The sequence below is a fragment of the Schistocerca serialis genome, chromosome 10 (genome assembly GCF_023864345.2).
Source record: "Schistocerca serialis cubense isolate TAMUIC-IGC-003099 chromosome 10, iqSchSeri2.2, whole genome shotgun sequence".
NCBI classification, from domain to species: Eukaryota; Metazoa; Arthropoda; class Insecta; order Orthoptera; family Acrididae; genus Schistocerca; species Schistocerca serialis.
Window position 1 is genome coordinate 35,099,280 of NC_064647.1, and position 16,653 is coordinate 35,115,932.

The window sequence follows — 16,653 nt, forward strand, 5'->3', positions numbered from 1 at the left end:
TGCTAGGTCGTAGCGATGGACTTAGCTGAAGGCTATTCTAACTATCTGCTCTGCAAAAGAGCGAGGCTTCGTCAGTGTAGTTGCTAGCAAAGTCGTCCTTACAACGGGGGCGAGTGCTAGTACGTCTCTCTAGACCTGCCGTGTGGTGGCGCTCGGTCTGCTATCACTGAAAGTGGCGACACGCGGGTCCGACATGTACTAATGGACCGCGGCCGATTTAAAGCTACCACCTAGCAAGTGTGGTGTCTGGCGGTGACACCACACTTTATACTAACTTTGGTGCCACTAACAGCATTTACATATGACCATAATTTCTTTAGGTTTTGTGAAATATCATTTGACAATATTCTGCTATGGTAGTCATTGAAGGCATCATACACTGCTCTTTTGACAGCCAATTTGGCATTGATATTTAAATCTCAATATAAAAATAATAGTTTCATTGCATATTAGTAGAGATTTATTTGTAAGTGGATTATTATTTGCCCAGAAATTATTGATTATTAGACATATCAAAAAAAGTTTAGCGTCACCTCAATTCTGAGAGATCCAGAACCTGTGCGGAAAATTAGAATAGAGATCAACATAAACATCATTTCCACCCTTTTTCTTGCTCATGAAAACCATACGTTGCATGTTGTACCACCATACAGTGAGACCTTCAGAGGTGGTGGTCCAGATTGCTGTACACACCAGTACCTCGAATACCTAGTAGCATGTCCTCTTGCATTGATTCATGCCTGTATTTGTCATGATATACTATCCACATGTTCATCAAGGCACTGCTGGTCCATATTGTCCCACTCCTCAATGATGATTCAGCGTAAATACCTCAGAGCGGTTGGTGGGTCATGTCGTCCATAAACAGCCCTTTTCAATCTATCCCAGACATGTTCAATAGGATTCATGTCTGGAGAACATGTTGGTCACTCTACTCGAGTGATGTCGTTATCCTGAAGGAAGTCATTCACAAGATGTGCAGTATGGAGGGGGGGGGGGGGGGGGCTGAATTGTCATCCATGAAGACGAATGTCTTGCCAATATGCTGCTGATATGGTTGCACTATCCATCGGAGCATGGCATTCACATTTCGTACAGCTGTTTACGGCGCTTTCCATGACCACCAGGAGCGTATGCCAGTGCCACATAATGCCACCCCAAAACAGCAGGGAACCTCCACCTTGCTACACTTGCTGGACAGTGTGTCTAAGGCATTCAGCCTGACCAATTCGCCTCCAAACATGTCTCAGATGATTGTCTGGTTGAAGGCATATGCGACACTCATTGGTGAAGAGAATGTGGTGCCAATCCTGAGTGTTCCATTCGGAATGTTGTTGGGCCCATCTGTACTGCACTGCATGGTGTCGTGGTTGCAAAGATGGACCTCACCGTGGACGTCGGGAGTGAAGTTTCACATCATGCAACCTACTTCGCACAGTTTGAGTCGTAACAAGACATCCTGTGGCTGCATGAAAAGCATTATTCAACATGGTGGTGTTGCTGTTAGGGTTCCTCCGAGCCGTAATCTGTAGGTAGTTGTCATGCACTGCAGTAGTAGCCCTTGGGCAGCCTGTGCGAGGCATGTCATTGACAGTTCCTGTGTCCAAGCAACATCGCTTTGGTTGTCTCTGAGATGCCTGGACATTTCGGTTGTTGAGAGCCCTTGCTGGAACAAAGTAATAATGCAGACACGATTGAACTGTGCTATTGACATCTAGGCACAGTTGAACTACAGACAACACAATCCGTGTACCTCTTTCCTGGTGAAATGACTCAAACTGATTGGCCATCGGCCCCCGTCTCTGTAATAGGCGCTGCTCATGCGTGGTTGTTCACGTCTTGGAGTGGGTTTAGTGACATCTCTGAACAGTCAAAGGGACTTAGTCTGTGATACAATATCCACAGTCAATGTCTATCTTCAGGAGCTCTGAGAACTGGGGTGATGCAAAACTCTTTTTGACGTGTGTATTTTGTTGCTAAATAAATGGAAATTGAGTTTTTACCAATGAGGCAATAGTCTCTTAACATACACAGCTTTTCTGTCTGTAGGCTACATGTGCGTAGGTATGGGCACTCCTTTAAATCATACACGAATGAAGAGGTTTTTTTATTTTCAGCTGTGGGCAGCTGTCGTACTATACTTTCCAAACTTATAATAACTTTATTGTTTTGTGGCTGTAGAGCAGTGTCGTGTTCAGTTATACCACAATATGATACACCTTCACACCCACAAAACCATTATGTTGAATAATTCTGTGTGCAGATGTCTACACGATTATGATAGTAATTTGTTTTCTTGATCATTGCTTTTAATGGATATGTGTTTGCAGTAGTGACAGATCTGTATTTTGTTTTGCAGGAGTGCTTCTCAGAAGGAAATGGACAGGCAGCTGCTTGAGGCGGCTGAATCCAGAAGCAGTTTGAAGCATCTCCTAGCCACAGGGGCATACGTGGGGGCACGAGACAGGAGGGGGAGGACTGCCCTTCATTTTCTTGCAGACTACATTTATGGCGAGGACAACATAAAGTTGCTGCTGGAAGCTGGAGCAGATGTGGAGGCACGGGATTCGAATGGTAGGACTGCGCTGCACTATGCAGCTGCAGTTACTCGGTCACATAAGCAAAGCATAGAGTGTCTGCGTCAGGCTGGTGCGCGAGTGGATGCGAGGGACAGGTGGCTCCAAATACCTCTGCATTGTGCCGTGCAGGCTGACAATCTGGAAACTGTTAAGGAGCTTTTGGCAGCCTCCAGTGACGTGAATGCTGCTGATGTATATGGGAACACACCACTACACCTGGCGGCACAGAGGGGCAACGCAAATGTGGTAAAGGCACTGTTGGACCTGAGAGCGGAAAAGGATGCCGAGAACAGCTTGAGAGAGACACCTCTGGATGTGGCCAAGAAGTGTAATAATAATCAGCTGTTAGCCATTCTTAGGTAAACCTCACTTTATAACAAATACCTCTGTACAATAACACAAATATGCCTCTTTGCTTTGTTAGTTAAGAATGTTACTGCAGTTATATGCAAGTTGACCTTAACCCCTAGGATCAAATTTATACGGATGGTAGACAATCGTACCAGAAAAGGAGAGCAGTAAAAAGACTGTGGTGCATTTCTAGTTGTGGTGCATTTCTAGTTGTAGCACTTGAGTATGAACGGGAAAGGGGATAGGGGACTGGAGAATGAAGATTGAGGCCAGGAGGATTATGGGAACATGGGATATATTTCAGGGAGAGTTCCCACCTGCACAATTCAGAAAATCTGGTGCTGGTGCGAAAATCTGGTGTTGGTGGGGAGGATCCAGATAGCACAGTATGTGAAGCACTCATTAGAATAAAGAACTTCATGTTAGGCAGCATACCCAGCAACTGGGTGCTCCAGCTGTTTCTCAGCTATGGGTTGTCATTGTCCGTTTGTGCAGACCGACAGCTTGTCGGTTGTCGTGCCCGTGTAGAATGAAGCACAGTGGTTGTATCTTAACTTGTAGATCACGTGACTGCTTTCAAAGGTAGCCCTTCCCCGTGCGGGTCCGGGGGTTAGAATAGGCCCGAGGTATTCCTGCCAGTCGTAAGAGGCGACTAAAAGGAGTCCCTCCCCCTCAAGGGGGTAGTTAGCGCCTGCGTCCGGAGACGGACGGTTCCGTGACCTATATTTGCGGTCATTTTGGTTTTTCACTTCTTCTGGTTTCTTCCGTTTTTTGGTTGATTCCTTTCTTCGTTCTTCTCCATCTCACTGTCTTACTTACTTTTTCCCTTGCCTCCTTCTCCTTGCCTCCTTCTCCTTGCCTCCTCCTCCTTCTCCTTGCCTTCTTCTCCTTGCCTTCTCTGGTCTCCGCCTCGGCGTTTGAGACAGTCTGTCCTTTCTCTCCCTCTCTCCCTTCTTTTTCCTCTTCTTCCTTCCTCCCTGTGCGTTCCTGAAGGCCGACCCACGCGTTCGCAAGCGTAGCCGGTGATGGGGTAACGTGTAATTCCCCACCCTGGGTAGCAAAGTAAGGCATGCACAGACCCCCTGGTAAAGGCCAGGCCCAGGGAGGGGTGATTGCTGAGCTGACACCTTCCGACCATGCCGATTGGTCCCTCCATCCGTTTCTCGGGAGGTGTGACCTGAGGTGTAAACATTCACCTAAGGCGGGAGTGCCCTCTGAGAGGATCCCCACAAGGAAGGAGCGTGCCATCGGAGACGCTGGCAATCATGGGGGATTCCTCCGCAATGGATTTCTCTTCTTCTTCTCTCTCGACTTCCGCCCAAAAACGGAAACTTGACCAGCCACCAGTGACAAAAGTACTACCGCCTGCCCCACAGTTCCTCGTGGTTTCTCGATCTGAGGACGGAAAGGATTTTTCCTCTGTCAACCCTTTCGTTATCCAGAAGGACGTAGATGCCATAGCCGGATCTGTCAAGTCTTGTACCAGGTTGTGTAACGGTACCTTGTTACTAGAAACTGAGAGCGCCTCTCAGTCACAAAAACTGCCTCGGGCCACACTCCAGTACACGTTCCCTGTCCGGGTGGAGGCTCACCACACTTTGAATTTGTCTCGTGGTGTGGTATATACTAGATCAGTCGACGGATTGACTGACGAGGAGATTCAGTCTTTCCTCACTGAGCAGGGTGTGACTGCTATCCATAGGGTCATGAAAAAGGTCAACAATGACCTTGTACCGACCCGGACACTTTTCTTGATCTTTGATAGTGTTCAGCTGCCATTGCGCATCGAAGCGGGCTATGAGGTTATTTCTGTTCGCCCCTATGTCCTGACACCTACGCACTGCTACCGGTGTCAGCGTTTCAGTCACACTCGACAGTCTTGTTCCAATGCGGCTAAATGTGTCACTTGCGGCAGGGATGCCCATGAGGGTGACCGTCCACCTCCGTCTCCTCGTTGTGTGAACTGTCAGGGTGACCATGCCGCATCCTCCTGCGACTGTCCCGTCTACAAGGAAGAACGCTGTATCCAAGAAATTCGGGTCAAAGAGAAAGTGTCCACCTCGGCTGCTCGCAAGCTATTGGCTAGTAGGAAGCCCACGCTGCTCCCAGCGGGGAAATACAGTACTGTCCTCGCCTCTCCTCGGACTACCAGGGAGGTGGCAACCCAGACATGCGATCTGACCTTCAGCACCACGGTCGTCCGTTCGGCCAGTGCTAAGATCGCCCGGTCGACGTCTCCTCTTCCTCCCGTCACCCCTCAGACACAAGCACCTGCATCAGCTTCTGCCAAGACGAAGACCCAGAAGTCAGATGCAAGGGCCTTCAAGAAGGAACCGTCCCGTGCAGACTTCCTACGTACCTCGAACTCCCAGCCATCGACAAGTACTTCCACTAAATGACCTTCCAAGAAGGCCCATAGGAAGCACAGTTCTCCTTCTCCGCCACGGCGCATTTCTTCTCCTGCACCACCCAGCGGTTGCCGCTCCAGGCCGTCATCCGTTTCGCCTGGCCGCACTGCTGGTAGCCGAACATCTGGCCATTCACCGGTGGAGGACACTCCCCCTCCCGGCCATCTTAACAAGATGGCCGATGAACCTATTGAACCAATGGACGATGACTCTCCGCCTACTGATAGCGGCGGCAGTGCTCGCTCGAAGCCAGTCCCTCAGCGGCCTTCGAGGTGACCCCTTCTTGCATCTTCTTTCTCTTTTTCTTCTCATGATGGCACTTATTCACTGGAATATTCGCAGCATTCGCTCCAACCGAGAGGACTTAAAGTTGCTGCTCCGCTTGCACCGTTCGCTCGTCGTAGCCCTCCAGGAAACGAAGCTACGCCCATACGATCAAATTGCCTTGGCACACTACACCTCTGTGCGTTTTGACCTACCCCCTGTGGTAGGTATTCCGGCTCATGGAGGGGTTATGTTGCTGGTCCGGGATGATATTTACTATGATCCCATCACGTTGCACACCGGCCTGCAGGCAGTAGCCATCCGCATTACTCTCCCCACTTTTACATTTTCCATATGTACCGTTTACACTCCATCGTCGTCTGCCGTTACCAGGGTAGACATGATGCAAATTATTGCTCAGCTACCTGCACCATTTTTGTTAACTGGAGACTTCAATGCCCACCATCCCCTTTGGGGCTCTCCAGCATCCTGCCCGAGGGGCTCCCTGTTAGCAGACCTTTTCAACCACCTCAATCTTGTCTGCCTCAATACTGGCGCCGCTACTTTTCTTTCGGACACATCTCACACCTATTCCCATTTAGACCTCTCTATATGTACTACCCAACTTGCACGTCAGTTTGAGTGGTATGCACTTTCTGATACATATTCGTGCGACCACTTCCCGTATGTTATCCATCTCCTGCATCATACCCCCCTCTCCGTGCTCAACTAGTTGGAACATCTCCAAAGCAGACTGGGGGCTCTTCTCTTCCAGGGCGACCTTTCAGGATCAAACCTTCACAAGCTGCGATAGTCAGGTCGCACACCTCACGGAAGTCATTCTCACTGCTGCTGAATATTCCATCCCTCACACTACTTCTTCTCCACATCGCGTACCGGTCCCCTGGTGGACCGCAGCATGTAGAGACGCTTTACGTGCTCGTCGACGTGCTTTACGCACCTTTAAATGCCACCCTGCAGTGGCGAATTGTATCAATTATAAACGATTACGTGCGCAGTGTCGTCGTATTATTAAAGAAAGCCAGCTGGGTTGCTTTCACAAGCACCTTCAACAGTTTTACTCATTCTTCTGTTGTCTGGGGTAGCCTGCGCCGGCTATCTGGCACTAAGGTCCACTCATCAGTTTCTGGCTTGACAGTCGCGGATGACGTCCTTGTGGCCCCTGAGGATGTCGCCAATGCCTTTGGCTGCTTTTTCGCTGAGGTTTCGAGCTCCGCTCATTACCACCCTGCCTTCCTCCCCCGAAAACAGGCAGAGGAGGCTAGGCCACCTAACTTCCGCTCCTCGAATCGTGAAAGTTATAATGCCCCATTCGCCATGTGGGAACTTGGAAATGCACTTGCCTGGTCACGGTCCTCCGCTCCAGGGCCTGATTCTATTCATATTCAGATGCTGAAGAACCTTTCTCCTGCGGGTAAAGGTTTCCTTCTTCGTACTTATAATCACATCTGTATTGAGGGACATGTTCCCGCATGCTGGCGCGAATCTATTGTTGTACCAATTCCTAAGCCGGGGAAGGACAAGCACTTGCCTTCCAGTTATCGACCCATCTCGCGAACCAGCTGTGTCTGTAAGGTGATGGAGCGAATGGTTAACTCTCGTTTGGTTTGGCTGCTCGAATCTCGACGCCTACTTGCCAATGTACAATGTGGATTTCGTAGACGCCGCTCTGCTGTTGACCATCTGGTTACCTTTTCGACCTTCATTATGAATAACTTCTTGTGGAAGCGCCCGACCGCGGCTGTGTTCTTTGATTTGGAGAAGGCTTACGACATCTGTTGGAGGGCGGGCATTCTCCGCACCATGCATACATGGGGCCTTCGCGGTCGCCTCCCTCTTTTTATTCGTTCCTTTTTAATGGATCGACAGTTCAGGGTACGTGTGGGTTCTGTCCTGTCAGACACTTTTCACCAGGAGAATGGGGTGTCACAGGGCTCAGTTTTGAGCGTCGCTCTCTTCGCCATAGCGATCAATCCAATAATGGATTGGGTCCCAGCTGATGTATCAGGCTCCCTTTTCATGGACGATTTTACCATCTATTGCAGTGCACAGCGTACATGTTTCCTGGAGCACTGTCTTCAGCATTCTCTTGACCGTCTTTACTCCTGGAGTGTCGCCAATGGCTTCCGTTTTTCTGCCGAGAAGACGGTCTGTATCAACTTCTGGCGCTAAAAAGAGTTTCCCCCACCGTCCTTACGACTCGGTCCCGTTGCTCTCCTATTCGTAGAGACAACAAAATTTTTAGGTCTTACATTTGACAGGAAACTTAGCTGGTCTCCACATGTGTCATATTTGGCTGCCCGTTGTACCCGTTCTCTAAATGTCCTCAGTGGTCTGTCGTGGGGAGCGGATCGAACCGTCCTACTTCGCCTATATCGGTCGATCATCCACTCAAAGCTGGATTATGGAAGCTTTGTATACTCCTCTGCATGGCCGTCCATCTTATGTCGCCCTAACTCCATACAACATCGGGGTTTACGTCTTGCGATCGGAGCATTTTATACTAGTCCCGTCGAGAGTCTTCATGCTGAAGCCGGTGAATTGCCACTCACCTACCGGCGCGATATACTGCTTTATCGGTATGCCTGTCGGCTACTGTCAATGCCCGACCACCCGTCTTATCGTTCCTTTCTTGACGACTCTCTCGACCGTCAATACGGGTTGTATGTCTCTGTCCTGCTACCCCCTGGAGTTCGCTTTCGTTGCCTCCTTCAACACCTTGATTTTTCACTCCCTGCAACCTTTAGAGTGGGCGAGAGCCACACGCCACCTTGGCTCCAGGCTCAGGTTAGCATTCACCTTGACCTCAGCTCGCTCCCAAAGGAGGTTACCCCCGGTTCGGTATACCACTCCCGTTTTGTCGAACTTCGTTCGAAGTTCATTAATATGACCTTCATTTATACAAATGGCTCTAAGACCAATGACGGTGTCGGGTGTTCTTTTATTGTCGGGGCACGAAGTTTCAAATACCGGCTCCATGGCCATTGTTCGGTCTTCACAGCTGAGCTCTTTGCCCTCTACCAGGCTGTTCTTTACATCTGCCGCCATCGACATTCTGCTTATGTCACCTGCTCCAATTCCCTGAGTGCCATCCAGAGCCTCAGTGATCCGTATCCGGTTCACCCTTTCGTGCACCGGATCCAACGCTTCAGCAGTTGGTGGACGACGGTTCTCCGGTTAGTTTTATGTGGGTTCCTGGCCATGTCGGTATCCCATGGAACGAAGCTGCAGATGCCACGGCCAAGGCTGCGGTCCTCCAGCCTCGGACAGCTTCTTGTTGTGTCCCTTCATCAGATTGTAGCAGGGTCATTTGTCGGCGCATTTTGTCGCTGTGGCATGCCGATTGGGCTGCACTTACAGACGACAAGCTCCGGGCCTTGAAACCTCTTCCCGCGGCTTGGACGTCCTCCTCACGCCCTTCTCAGCGGAAGGAGGTCATTTTGGCTCGGTTACGAATTGGACACTGCCGGTTCAGCCATCGCCATCTGCTGACGGCTGCGCCGGCGCCGTTCTGCCCATGTGGGCAATTTCTGACGGTCCGCCACATTTTAATGTCCTGTCCGGATTTTAATACACTGTGTCTTGATCTTGGCCTGCCATGTACTCTGGATGCCATTTTAGCAGATGACCCAGGAGCAGCTGCTCGCGTTCTTCGTTTTATCAACTTGACAAACCTGTCTAAGGACGTTTGATTATGCGGTTTTTTTTTTTTTTCCTGTCTATGTCTTTTACAGTATTGTCCCTTTTAGTGCTGTTTTAACCTTGTGCCTCTTGGTGCATTCCTAACTTAGTCTGGGCGCTAATGACCATTGTAGTTGTGCGCCCTAAAACCACAAAAAAAAGAAAAAAAAACAGGTAGCCCTGCCTTTGATGGGATAGGTGATGCTTGTGACCGGACTGGAGTAGGTGGTGGTGGGAGGATGTGTGAGACGGGTCTTGCATCTACGTCTGTTACAGGTATATGAGCAATGAGATGAGGGGCTAGGGTAGGGGCAGAGCAGGGATGGACAAGGATATTGTGTCGGTTCGGTTGGAGGCAGAGTTCCACTGTGGGAGGGGTTTTGTTGCACCTGTCTTACTCAAAATCACCACTATACGGTGAGGACCAATCTATCCATTTCATAATATTGTCATTATTCCATCCTGGATTTTCTATTGTTTGATATTTCAGTCTATTTGTTGTGTTCTCAAATCTGCAGATTGCTAATTGCTTCCAATTCTAACAACGGTTTTTGGTGATTTTTCCCCATTGTGGTGCAATATTGGGTTTGTTCAACATTCCACCAGACACACACTTGTGTGTAGGGTAATCTATACTCAAACAGCAGCTGCCCACTCTTGTAAGGGATGTGGCAGTAGAAAAGTAAAAGAAAAGTAATAAAATATTAACTGCTGTGTGAACTGAAATTGTCTGGAGGTTTGCTCAATAGTCAACCTACTTCTGTCTACTTACTCCACAAGCAACCATACGGTGCATGACAGAGGGTACCTTGTGCCACTACTAGTCATTCCTTCCTGTTCCATTTGCAAAAGGTGCAGAGGAAAATCAACTGTCTCCATGCCTCTGTGCGACCCTTAATTTATATTATCTTGTCTTTGTGGGCCTTATATGAAACGTATATTGGCAACAATAGAATTGTTCTGCAGTCAGCCACAAATGCTCTAAATATCCTTTGTAGTGTTTCATGAAAAGAATGTTGTCTTCCTTCCATGGATTCCCATTTGAGTTCACTACGCATCTCCATAATATCTGTGTTTTGATCAAACATACCAGTAACAAATGTAGCACCACACCTCTGAATTGCTTCAATGTCTTCCTGTAATCCACTACTGAGTGTATGTTGTCTCCTTTATAGATGAGCTACAGTTTCCTCGAATTCTTCCAATTAACCAGCATCAAGCATCCACCTTCCCTACTATCCTTAGATGCTCATTCCATTTCATATCGCTTTGCAACATAACATGTGTATTGAGCAGCACTATATTCAGACATTAAAGAGTTGTGTTTCTTACTCATATGTGTTTAACTTACATTTTCTGCATTTAGAACAAGCTGCCATTCAACACACAAAATAGAAATTCTGTGTAAGTCATCTGCATCCTCCTTCAGTCACTCAATAACTCTTTCTGGTACAGTACAGCATTATCAGCAAGCAGTCATGACCACAGCTCACCCTGTCCATCAGATCGTTAATATATATAGAGAACAAGAAGGTCCTATCACACTTCCCTGGAGCACTCCTGACAATACATGTGTCTCTGATGGAACAGTTGTCACCCAGGCTCTGTTAGTTAAAAGTTTTTGGGACTCTCACATATGTGAGAACCTGTCTGCACGTTACCCTCCATCCATATTATGGCAGATACTGAGTGAGAAAAGAGTAAGCTGAGTTTTGCACTGGCAATGTTTTCAACGTCTGTGACGATTTGTGGAAGAAGCTTTTCTCTCTTGAGGAAATTTGCTATATTTGAACTTAGAATATACTTAAGAATGCTGCAGGAAAATCTATGTTAAAGGTATTGGTCTGTAGCATCGCAGGTCTGTCCTTTTACCCATCTTGTACACAGGAGTCGCATGACATTTCAAATGTGCTGGGTGAGAGATTTGTCATAAATGCAAGTTAAATAAGGGGCCAGTACCTAAGAGTACTCTCCCTAAAACCAAGATGGGGTTTTGCCCAGCTGTGGCAACTTTGTTTTCAGTTGCTTATCAGCATCAGGGATACTTGTTTCTGTGTCCCCCGTACAGGAGTCTGTAAAATAGTACGTCTGCACAGTCTTCCTCCGTGAATGATTTTTTAAATGCTAAATTTAGAACTTCAGCTTTTCTTTTGCTGTCTTCCATTGCCACACCAGTCTGGTCAGTGAGTGACTGAATAGAAGCCTTAGTTTATTTATTTATTTATTTATTTATTTATTTATTTAACCTGGCAAGATTAGGGCCATCAGGCCCTCTCTTACATCTAACCAGGCATTCTACTTATTTTACATTCATATGTTTTAGTAGGCATGTTAAACTACATCTAGTACAAAAAGTGAAATAAACAATTTGAAAGGTACACCTGGAAAAATACATACATATAGAGTTTATATTCTTAGGTCACAAGTACTGTTATAATTAGACATTATTGAAGAGACAGATTTTAGATAGGAGTGCCGGCAGCACGGAGTATGAGGGAGACTCATGGTGAAGGGAGGAGAAGAATAGAGACATGATGAAACATAATTAAGGAAATATAAAGGAGAAGAAGATTGCGTGGCTAATAGAGAAAGATGAAGAGGAAGGCGTCTCAGGAGCAAGATAGGAGACGCTAGCTTTGCTATTTGACAGATGAGGGGATTGTCCTTGTACATTAATTTTGTGGAGAACTTTGTGAGGATGATAGTAGGAAATGCTTCAACTTCTTCTTAAAAGCAGCAGATCGAATTTTGCGCAAGGTAAGGGGCAGTTTGTTCCATAGGTGGACAGCGGCAACTGAGAAGGAGTTTGCAAAAGTTTTTGTTTTGTGAGTGGGCACAGTTAGGATACCAAATAAGAGTGACCTCGTGTTTCGATTATGATGACATGACAGGTTTTTAATCTCTGAAGCAAGGTACTGGGGTGCTTGTGCGATGAGGAGTCGGTGGAGTAGACATAGAGTGTGGTAGTCACGCAATTTGTCCGGCCGCAGCCACCCTAGCTCGGAGTATGAAGCACTAACATGATCATATCGGCGAATGTTGCAGGTGTAACGCACACAGGCATTCATGGTTAGCTCTAGCCGTCTTTTGTTTTCACTACTCATGCCTTGTTGAATCACATCACAATAGTGGAGGTTCGGTAGAACGAGTGCTTGCACGAGCTGGCGTTTCAAGTCCTGTGGAAATATGTTCCGAAACTTTTTGAGAGCATAGAGACAAGCAGACGTCTTTCGGCACACTGCGACTGTATTCTGCGCCCAGTTGAGATGCTCATCCAAAGTTACACCCAAGTTCTTCACTGTTTTCTGATATGGTATTGGAGTACCGTCGAGCAGAATAGGAGGTAGCCGTTCGCGGAAATCTGAACTTATTAATTTCTGATGGGCTATTAAGATTACTTGCGTCTTTTTTGCATTTAGTTTAAGCCCCAGGTTTTTCGCCCATCTCACTACTGAAGACAGATCATCATTCATCTGAGCGATTGCAGTGTTTACATCTTCAGGTCTGACGCTTAGGTAGAGCTGGAGGTCGTCGGCATAGAAATGATATTTACAGGAGGACAGAACCGACGAAATATCGTTGACATATAAAGAAAACAAAAGTGGTCCTAAGACTGATCCTTGTGGCACTCCCGAGGAAACATGTTTCCAGGAAGATTTTTCATTTACGCAGACAACACATTGCTGTCTGTCTTTTAAGTAGCTTTCAAACCATCTCATTGCACTATCAGAGAAATTAAGCTGTTGCATTTTTCTGAGCAATATGTCAAAGTTAACAGTGTCAAAAGCTTTGCTGAAGTCTAGTAGCGTCAATATTGTTGCCTTTTGATTGTCGATGGCATATTTCAGGTCATCAGTTACTTTAATTAGAGCAGTGTTTGTGCTGTGATGTTTACGGAAACCGGATTGAAATTTGTCATATAGGCTGAATTCATGCAAGTGTTCAGTGATTTGGTCATGAACAATATATTCAAGTGCTTTGGAAACAGCAGGCAGTATGCTAATTGGTCGGTAATCACTAGGCAGTTGCGGGTTTTCGATCTTAGGGATGGGTCGAATTAGGCTTCTTTTCCATGCAGTAGGATATATTCCGTTCACGAGGGAAAAATTAAATATGTCAGTTAAGACAGGTACTAAGATATCGGCAACATTCTTAATCATGGTTATACCGATACTGTCGTTGCCTATTGCATCAGAAGAGATTCTCATTATTGCTTTTCTTGCCGTATTTGTTGTTACATGTTTTAGATGGAAGGTATCGTTGTTAGTTATCCTGTTTGGGGATTCTTGTGGACGGTAATTATCAGCTGTGCTGGTATTCTGAGGTGCAGAGAAGAATTCATTTAATTCGTTAGCAGACACATGAAAAGTAGTTTCCGATTTTGCCTTTCCGACCCCCAAGCTACGGAGATTCTTCCATAGAGTCGTGGGCGTCAGATCGCTGCATACAAGGGAGCGAGCGTGCCTGATTTTAGCATTGCGAATGCATTGTTTCACTCTGTTCCGTTGTTGTTGTTGTGGTCTTCAGTCCTGAGACTGGTTTGATGCAGCTCTCCATGCTACTCTATCCTGTGCAAGCTTTTTCATCTCCCAGTACCTACTGCAACCTACATCCTTCTGAATCTGCTTAGTGTATTCATCTCTTGGTCTCCCTCTACGATTTTTACCCTCCACGCTGCCCTCCAATACTAAATTGGTGATCCCTTGATGCCTCAGAACATGTCCTACCAACCGATCCCTTCTTCTGGACAAGTTGTGCCACAAACTTCTCTTCTCCCCAATCCTATTCAATACTTCCTCATTAGTTATGTGATCTACCCATCTAATCTTCAGCATTCTTCTGTAGCACCACATTTCGAAAGCTTCTATTCTCTTCTTGTCCAAACTATTTATCGTCCATGTTTCACTTCCATACATGGCTACACTCCATACGAATACTTTCAGAAATGACTTCCTGACACTTAAATCAATACTGGATGTTAACAAATTTCTCTTCTTCAGAAACGCTTTCCTTGCCATTGCCAGCCTACATTTTATATCCTCTCTACTTCGACCATCATCAGTTATTTTGCTCCCCAAATAGCAAAACTCCTTTACTACTTTAAGTGCCTCATTTCCTAATCTAATTCCCTCAGCATCACCCGACTTAATTAGACTACATTCCATTATCCTTGTTTTGCTTTTGTTGATGTTCATCTTATATCCTCCTTTCAAGACACTGTCCATTCCATTCAACTGCTCTTCCAAGTCCTTTGCTGTCTCTGACAGAATTACAATGTCATCGGCGAACCTCAAAGTTTTTATTTCTTCTCCATGAATTTTAATACCTACTCCGAATTTTTCTTTTGTTTCCTTTACTGCTTGCTCAATATACAGATTGAACAACATCGGGGAGAGGCTACAACCCTGTCTTACTCCCTTCCCAACCACTGCTTCCCTTTCATGTCCCTCGACTCTTATAACTGCCATCTGGTTTCTGTACAAATTGTAAATAGCCTTTCGCTCCCTGTATTTTATCCCTGCCACCTTTAGAATTTGAAAGAGAGTATTCCAGTCAACATTGTCAACATTGTCAACATTGTCTGTTCCGTAGCTTTCTATATTCTTCGAAACGCTCGGGTTTCGGATCTGCCTTGAAACGCCTGTGGGCAGCATCCCTATTAGTCATCATTTGACGTAATTCAGCTGTCAGCCATGGAGCAGGAGATTTTCTTACACGGATTGTGCGCACAGGTGCATGTTTGTCATAGAGGGCAGTGAGTTTATCACCAAGGTCATTAATTTTGCCGTCGATTGTGGGTTTTCTGATTATTTGATGCCATAGGATTTCTGAGCAATCGGCTGTTAGAGCGTCAAGGTCAATACGTTTCATGTTCCTACAAGTTATGTAACGCGATTTGATCCTTGGGGGCTGCACAGAGTAGGCCAGGAATATTACATCATGTGCTGAGAGGCCAGGGGCCGATGTTTGACCAACATCTCTTACTTTGTCAGTCTGTTTCGTTGCGATTACGTCTATAAGAGTATGACTGTGCGCCGTATGGTGTGTAGGTTGTAATGGAAGAATGTTCATGCTATTGCAACTAAACAGTCTTCTTAGGTTTATTGCGGAGGGAGTGTCTCTTAGCAGGACTATGTTCAAGTCACCCATTACGATGACATGTTCGTATTGACACTGAAGTGAATGTAATTCCGACTGGAAGAACTCATTGAGCTTATTTTTGGCGGCTTGTACACGACGCCAGTCAAGAATTTCCGACTTTGTATATTTATTTCAATGAACATGAATTCAGCCTCTTTTTCTTCAGCAGGATTTGACGTACATAAGACTTTCGCTTTGAGATCTGTTCGTATATACGCGCTGACCCCGCCACCTCGCTTTTTTGATCTGTCTGCCCTAAGAAATGTGTACCCTGGGAGATGAAAAGATGCAGAGGATATGTGTGGTTTCAACCACGTTTCGGATAAGAGGATTACGTGGTAGTTTAGTTGGTTGAAGAGGAGGCTAAGTTCTTCGTAATGCGCAGGTAAAGACTGGACCTTGCAGTGAGCTGCTAAAAGCTCTGACGCGTTCCGCCGAGCAGCATGGAGTAGGGTGGCAGCCTGGTTTGTCCCTTTGTTAGGCACTACCTGCCGCGAGGGGCACTGGCCGCTGCTTCCGCCAAGTGACATACCACAGGGGTGTCCGAGATTTTGCACGCCCTGTTTGTGACACCGCGAGTGCCGAAAGAAAGGCGCCTGCTAAAGATTTCCTGAGGTTGCGGGAGTATAGAAAATGGATTAGTGGTATTCTGTGCAAGGAGAATATGACGAAAATAGTGACGGCTGTGTGTCACTGTGTATCCTCTGTCGTACGAGGAGAAATGTAATTAGCGTATTTGGAACAGCTTAGGGTGGAAATAAGGGAGAAGGGAGTGATTTAAGAGGCCGATGCTGCCAGCAGAGAGAAGTAAGCTTAGTAATTAATAGATTATCGTAGGAAGCTAGAATTAAATTGAAATTTACTAAAGTGATACTGGTAGTGATTATCGTAGGAAGCTACAATTAGATTGAAATTTGCTAAAGTGATACTGATAGTGATTTTTGTTAAGAACAATTTAATCCGAAGAGATGGGTGATTAATGAACTAAAGGAGAGAGTAATAATTGCAATAGAACTATTTCAGAATGGAAGAGAATAAACTGAGAAAATGAAAAAAGAATTAGCAGTAACTAAAATTAAGTAATGGTTAGAGCTACAGACACAAAAAAATAGTGAAAAGTTAATACAGTTACAAAAACAATTAGTTGAAGGTACAAATATGGGTATAATTAAAAAATTAATACAATTACAAGACTATATCTGAGTATT

The 16,653-nt window shown here is 46.1% G+C and overlaps 2 protein-coding genes across 2 annotated transcripts in view; both read left to right on the top strand.

Moving 5' to 3' along the window:
* Positions 1-16,653, top strand: part of LOC126424985 (serine/threonine-protein phosphatase 6 regulatory ankyrin repeat subunit A-like) — a 332,104-nt gene that overhangs the window by 108,859 nt on the left and 206,592 nt on the right. The window lies entirely within an intron of this gene.
* Positions 1-16,653, top strand: part of LOC126424989 (ankyrin repeat domain-containing protein 65-like) — a 56,431-nt gene that overhangs the window by 16,813 nt on the left and 22,965 nt on the right. The window contains exon 3 of the mRNA XM_050087887.1: positions 2,360-2,938. Within this exon, the coding sequence (XP_049943844.1) occupies positions 2,379-2,938 (560 nt within the window). The 5' untranslated portion in view covers positions 2,360-2,378. The remainder of the gene's footprint in view (positions 1-2,359; positions 2,939-16,653) is intronic.